Source organism: Montipora capricornis, chromosome 9 (assembly GCF_036669925.1).
Source record: "Montipora capricornis isolate CH-2021 chromosome 9, ASM3666992v2, whole genome shotgun sequence".
Classification (NCBI taxonomy): Eukaryota; Metazoa; Cnidaria; class Anthozoa; order Scleractinia; family Acroporidae; genus Montipora; species Montipora capricornis.
The window spans coordinates 27,961,771-27,969,190 of record NC_090891.1 but is presented as its reverse complement, the minus strand read 5'-3'; the positions used below and the strand labels follow the sequence as shown (position 1 = coordinate 27,969,190).

The window sequence follows — 7,420 nt, the reverse complement described above, 5'->3', positions numbered from 1 at the left end:
GGGTTTAAGCTTGTACGTGTAGTTTATGGGGCAGTGTTTGGAAAGTACCGGCAATTATTATAATAATTATTCCACTATTATGCCATTTTACCATACTTGGTCAAGAGAACACGCAAAATATGAGATGGTAATGCACTGTAGTGTCCCAGTTTGACTGGTTTACAACAGTGCAAATACGGATGGAATGGGAGTTTTTCAATGGAAGATTTTTTTGCAATACAATGCAAAGCCTGAGAAATGGGGCTTAAAAAGTAATACGCAGCTCGCAAGATATCCCTGTGTATTATATGTTACACCATTCAATAATTAGGTGTATTTATTTAATACATGTATAACTCCTTCAAGAAACCCATCTAAAAGAGGAAACCAGTTGGCTATTTATAAAGTTTGGTGGAATGGAGACTTAAGGACGTTCGCGCCAATTGTTTCTGCGCATCCTTACTGCGCACGCAAATGCGCACGCCACGTCATACACGAGCGTGCGCGCTAAGTAATAAAATGAGAAGCTTTGCCTGGATTTAACGGTCTTGGATGTTCGGTGACTCCTATTTTTCTTTCCAGAAACGGATTTTATTTAGATTTCTCTCCACGTTGTCCAAAAATGAACAAAAAATCAATGTGGGAAGTTAAAAAAATTTCAAGATTTCTGCTCACGGGACATCAAATCCTGCCATCTTGCGGCTGCAAGGCGCGTGAAACTGTGGTCGCTAAATGCGAACTTGATCTTTAAGGAACCTCACCAGCTGACTAAATTCACTTAATAAGTCCACTTAAATAATATTTGGCAGAGAAGATTTCACTTCAAAGATTTGATTGCAATATATTTGGGTTTACAGACACTGGCCTTATTCGCTAACGAAGCCCGATTTTGTTACATTTTGGGTGTTTTCCGGGCATGTTCTCTCCAAAACGAAGTCGGTGACCCCCCATTATTTTTACATTTCTGACATAACTAACTCATCATCTTACAGTGGTAAAAGTTTCAGAAAAAAATCAATGTTGAAACATTTTCGCACGAACGTCCTTAAGGGTCCCTGTATAAAGGCAAACTCAGTGTGGTGTCTAGAGCAGGGCCTGGACCCAGTCTACATTCAAAGCCAGCCTTGTTCCACTGGACCATATGCTTTTCCTTGGGAACCAGCTTGTATAGCAATTCACAGTTGTGACCAGATGATTGAACCTTAAATGATGCAGCATGAGTTCATACTTCTTTTTTTTTTTAATTTACAATGCAAAACATTACCTACTTACATTATTACCAATACTTACTATACTTACAATACTAACAGTACTTACCAAACAAACAGTTGTTAATTTACAAAAACTACGAGTTCATACTTACTTTTTTGGTGAACTCCAAGTATACATGTACTTTAGAATGTTTCAGTTTCATGCAGGAAAAAGCATACTAGCACTGTACACTTTAAGTATGAAAGAAGTAGACGTAAAGTGTACTTATATGGAAGCTTAATTTAATTACAGAGGCAGTAGACTTAAGTATCTTATATTTTTAATTTGTAAGGGCGTGTACATGTACATCATATTCTGGAAGTGAAGGAAACCTTTTGAAAGCAGGACTATATAGCTGGACTGGGTTGGCAAAGAAAACAGGACTTAATTAATAATATTAACTAGCACAAAAACGACTCTTGTGTAAAAGCAAAATGAGATTTAGAATAGCATGGATATCTTAACACGTACAGACCATTCAGAGAGAATAATGATAGGATGTGAAACTTGCTGCAACAAATTAAAGCAACTAAAATGTTCAGAGGGTATTAAGTGCAAGGTACAGGCTGCAGGTTAGGGTTACAGGTCATTGTTTTACCATAACTGAAACAACCCAAACCTTATTTACAGAAATGCTAACCTTACGCTTAAACATTCTCTACAGCATATTATAATAAAGTTTCTATATAACGCGCGCTCTCATTGGTTTAAACAGCGTGCTTTATGAGAGTACAAAGCACGGAACAAACGAAAGCCCACGCCATCATTCGCAGAAATGGCAGATGAATTTCCGAATTTTACCTTGGGTATTATTGAAGCTGTCAGTTAAAGGCTTGCTCAGATATTCTGTCAAGTGCTTTGGATGGAAGACCTCAACCGTCGCCCGGTCCAGTAGTTCTTTCAAGCTCAGAAAGTCCTCACGCTGGAGTTCTTCATTTACAAAATTCCCAACAGGTTTTCAGATTCCAGCCGCAAGCAATGAAGAGTTTGTTTTCCAGTTGTCATGTCGGAAACGTGCAGGTTTTCATGGGCAACAATTCGGCCGGTTTTCACTGAACTTAATCATTTAGATCCTCTTTTTTGCTGTTTTTTACGGACTGAAACCGAACATTGAGGCACTTGTTTTTCCATAAATTCTAATTTTGTGTGATTTTCCAGTTGATTGATGTTTTGACAAGCCTTTGTTTCATTAACCAATCAAATAATCTTAAACATTCTTACAAGCGCGCTGATTGGTCCAAAGTAGCGTGCTTTATCAGAGTATAAAGCACTGTGCTGACGACATCTCAGTTCGCCACAAGCAGCGCGCGCTTTGAAAATAAAGTAGAATTTTTGAAGAAAATTACTTGTTTTTTATCATAAAACAAATAAAGAAGCCTTGACTGTGCTCTGTTCTGTTGTAAAGCACTTAGGAAGCGGCTAGAGCACTCAAGAAGTAGGGAGAAACACTCGCCTATCGGCTCGTGTTTCCCCCTACACTTCTTTCGTGCTCTAGCCGTTTCCTGCGTGCTTTACAACAGAACAGAGCACAGTCAAGGCTTCTTTATTTGTTAAATGTTTAAGCCTACTGTGAGCATAAGTACATGTAAAGGTTTGGGTTGTTTCAGCTATGGTGATGATCGAAACAATGACCCAGAGGTTGTAAATTAGTGTGGGTTGCAGGTTTGCAGGTCATTGTGACTGAAACAACCCAAACCTTTACACAAAATTAATGCTAACCTTAGGCTTATTGCCTTAATAAATTAGTAAAGTTTTGGGTTGTTTCAGCTATGGTGAAACAGTGACTTGCAATCATTACCTGCAACCTGTAGTTTAAATACATCCTCCACTAAAGGCTGGTTTATTAAAGAGTGCTTATGACGTAGTGGAAATCAAAGATCGGAATCGTAAGCGGAGTCATAAGCTCGACGGAATCGGAGTCAGAAGAATCAGAACGGTCTCATTTTCGTCCGACTCCGATAATATGACTCCGTTGCTTATGGTCCAGCGAAAACTAGATTGTCAGAGTTGGAAGCAAAAGCGGAAGAACCAACCAATCACAATGCTTGGAATCAAGCATTGTGATTGGTTTATTCTTCTGCTTCCGACTTCGACAAGGCAGTTTTCATTGGATCGTAAGAGACGGAGTGATAAGCAGAATCGGTATTTTGCTTCCGTCTGATTTTCACTGGATCGTATCGCATCGCTCTGCGCTTCTGATTACAACTCCGACTCCAACTCCGTCGCTAGTGAAAAGCAGCCTTAAATGAAGCTTGGATATTTATTATTATTACAAAAAAGGTCTTAATACTTCGCAATGTATTAAAACATTGTGAACTAATGAGTGGTTTAATTATAACCTGATAAATAAACATTTGCATAAAACAGTAGTCGTGTAAAATGCATACCAGGGTAAAATGCAGTGCCTGACGTGTGCATTTTATCCCTGGTTTGCAGTCCACAGTCTTCATTTTATCCCTGTTCTGTATTTTATCCCGTTGCCTGTTGAGTCATTTTACGTGATGGAATTTTGTCTGGACGGCAGAGAATAATTTATTATTTCTGCAGAATTTTAGTTCGATATTAAATCACTAAATTACATGCATGCATGTAAGAGAGAGAGGAGTCTGAGCTTTTTTTATGATTTATGTCTGTCTAAAGGTTATATCCCACAAGAGCCTGAAGGAATCCTACCGAAGTATGCCTTGTGCAGAAATTCTCTTTGAGCATGATAATGGCCGAAATAGAGACTTTCGTTGCACACTTGAACTGACTGCAGCTGACACCACAATCCAAGTCCGTGCAGTGGCCTCAATCAAGGAGGTGAGAGTTTTTATCAGGATCCACATTTTCTAGTACAGTGTAACCTCCATTAAGTGGGGTTTTGCTAAAAGCAGGCCCGCGGCCCAGCGGCCCGCGGCCCACGGCCCGCCACGGCCTAGCGGCCCGGCGGCCCGAAGGCCCAGCGGCCCGCGACGGCCCGGCGGCCCACACAGTTTTGTTGTCCAGCGGTAAATCCACGCGCATGCTCAGATTTGCATCGGGTTTGGGCGCGCAAATGGAAGATGAGTTTGAATTCGTTTACCATTTTAATAATCATCAATCAATCGTTTTCGATTCTTTCTTTCGTCGCATGTTGCTAAGTGAAAAATGTTGTCATTCTCTGTTGTTTTCGTCTGTTTACAACAACAAACAGAAACAAGGATTCAAATGATTAAAATGGTAAACGAATTCAAACTCACCGTCGTCCATTTTGCACGTCCAAACCCGATTTAGATCTGTGCATGCGCGTGGATTTACCGCTGGACAGAAAAACTGTGGAAAATGAGGACTGGGCTACCGGGCCTCCGGGCCGCCGGGCCGTCGCGGGCCGTGGGCCGCGAGCCGCTGGGCCTTCGGGCCGTGGCGGGCGCTGGGCCGCGGGCCTGCTTTTAGCAAAACCCCCATTAAGTGGCCAGTAATTAAAGTCCTGAGTAATTGTAGAATAATAAATTGTAGACCTCATCTCAACATTTTAAGGAGAATTTGCTTTTTTCTAAAATTACTGTATTTTTGTTCGTTCCTCAAGTCTCCAACTTTATGGATATGGTCTGTATACACTTAAAATAATATCAAAATTTGCTTTCTCTTCCTTTTACTTTCTAAAAGTACACTCATAACCTGTCATTCTCCTGCTTTTTTGCTAAAAAAGCCCATTCTTTTGATATTTTCACAAGGATCCATTTAGGAGGTTCAAGGAGAGCCATCCAAGCTGTATGGTATCTGGGCGAAGTCTGAGTGGTAAGTTGACCCACCATAGAGCAGGAAATGTTTTCTTGTATTTGTGCAATGGCTCACACCACCTTTAAAAATATATGAATTTCAAATGACTTTTTAAAAATTATTGATATCTTTTTTGAAAGCTAAGATTAGCCCCTTTTTTGATTTTTAGTTTTGTGACCTTAATTAGATATTAAACTATATAATTATAATTAAAAAATAACATTATTTTAAACTTGCCTCAACTATGTTCCTTTTCAATCACTTTCCTGGTCTCTTTCCCCTGCCTCAGTTGAGTTTTCAACCACTTGCAGGGGGAAGAAATCTTTGTTGTGTCTTTTTGTTCTTCTAATGAAACTAGTTTATTTTTTGTTGGGGACCTAGCTGCTTGATGACAAGCAAAGGACAACTGCAAAATCAGAGTTCTTGGCAGGATTTCAACCTATGACCTCAGATGAGCTACTAGCTACATTGTTTATCTAGGTCCTGAATAGACAATGTACCCAACTGGTCTACAGGCTCTTAACTGCTTTGTTTTTTTGTTGTCTGTTCTCTGTCATACTAACTTCGTCTTTCCTATCCTAATAGACCCCATTACCAAAATTGGTGATAAGCCACCACTTCTTCTTAAGGATCTCCCAGTAGAGATGATTCACAATGTATGTGGAAAGCTGGACCACTCACAGAAAGGCATAAGCAACTGGCAACAAGTTGGAGAACAAGTTGGCATCACAAAGCAACTCCATGGGGGTGCTTGGAAAGAATTAATGACTGCTGGTAAAAGCCCCACAGAGGTGTTGCTGGAATACCTTCAGACAGAGTTGCCTCAACTCACTGTTGCAGAATTTGTGCAAACTCTACGAGCTATTGAGCGTTTTGATGTTGTGGAAATCCTGAAGCCTTATACACAGGGCCTATGATAGGGTGTTAAAAAAAGGGAAATTACGCAGCATTTTCAACTTTCATTGTTTTAACAAATTTAACCTTGGCTTGTTTTAATATAAGATCTTAGAGGAACACATTATCCATTTTGTTGCCGTTCAAGAAACCATTAAACACAAAAGAATGATGAAAACATCTGAAAGAAATCATTTTTTGCTTCATTACTGAAATCAGAGATGGCTACATGTACTTCGGCTGATTTAGAGTAGCATGCGAACAAAAATGAGAGAATAACTTCAATACACACGACTGTGATGTAAGAACATCTCATTGATTTTGTAGCCATAATTAACAAGAATTATCATCATTCCATGTGTGCACATTGGATATCAGTTGGCTGTAACCAGTCTCATATCCAATAAGTGAGAATGGAAGTATATTGTTTTATTAAATTTTCATTAAATTCCGAATGCTTGGACACGTAATCAGTTTCCAGCTTAATGTCAACACTTGATGCAATCAGTTTCCGTGTTAGGTCACACAGTATATGAAGTGGTAACTGAGACTGAGTTAACCAATCAGAAAGCTAGAAACGCAATATCCGAGGTCGAAAATTTAATAAAATATATGAACAGGTTGGATCTACAAGTCACAGCATCAGATAATTAGATCCCTCATGAAACACTATAATTTATACATCTATCAACCAGGGTTCTCCTTATCAGGCGGTAACCGGTAAAGTTTACCACTTGTAAGAGCACTTATTACCGCCTCCAAACGCTCAGAAGTCGCTTATCCTTTGCAGAACGTCCAACATTAACCAAATTCTTTACCGGTTTGAAAAGGTCCCTTACCTGTTGTACTAAAAACTAGGGAGAACCCTGATCAACTTTGAGTAGCTACTTATTAAACATGGCATGACCAAGGATCATCTTGGGAATACTGTTTTTAACATTTTGAGGGATGCTCCTAGTAGTTATTGGCTGGTTAGAAGTTATTGGCTGGTTTGAGTAGAGTAACAAACTGTTGTCATTTTCAAAATGAATGTTGAAACTGTCTTTAACCATGCAGTCAAAAACTCTTTAATGGGGACACAGTTTTTCAGTGAGTGGTTAACCCATTGACGCCCGGGGGTTCCCTATTGACGATTAAAATCGTCTGGCATTAGACAGAGTAAAATACTTAGTACATGGCCGGTTCAGGCCATTTTGGGAGTCGAAGGATTAAAGACCATTAACTAGAAGCACATGATCTTGGAAGAGTGTAAATTGCAACTCTCTTTCTTGGAACAAAGCTGGGAATTTTAGGACACCAATTTTATGCCCAAATATGGACAAAAATAAGATCGAAGCTGCAAGCATGGGAAAATCACCCTTGTGAGTCTCTTCCATTCAGCTCTGTTGCTCACGGTTGAAGACCATTGATTCAAGACATGGCCGCACTTCAAAGACATATGAAATGGCGGGATCATATATGAACTGCGGATATCAAATCAAGTGAAGCTATGATCCTCGCAGTTATGAAGGCAATTCTTGCATAGAGAAGCCTGAAAAACTCAGGACTTCAATGG

At 39.7% G+C, this 7,420-nt stretch overlaps 1 protein-coding gene across 2 annotated transcripts in view; it reads left to right on the top strand.

The window, feature by feature from the left end:
• The window catches only part of LOC138015124 (uncharacterized), a 31,128-nt gene extending 24,035 nt beyond the window's left edge, over nt 1-7,093 (top strand). For both annotated transcript variants that reach the window (XM_068862043.1, XM_068862044.1), the window contains exons 6-8: nt 3,871-4,032; nt 4,926-4,989; nt 5,557-7,093. In XM_068862043.1, coding sequence (XP_068718144.1) covers nt 3,871-4,032; nt 4,926-4,989; nt 5,557-5,888 — 558 coding nt within the window. In that variant the 3' untranslated portion in view covers nt 5,889-7,093. The remainder of the gene's footprint in view (nt 1-3,870; nt 4,033-4,925; nt 4,990-5,556) is intronic.
• Nucleotides 7,094-7,420: the final 327 nt, after the last annotated feature.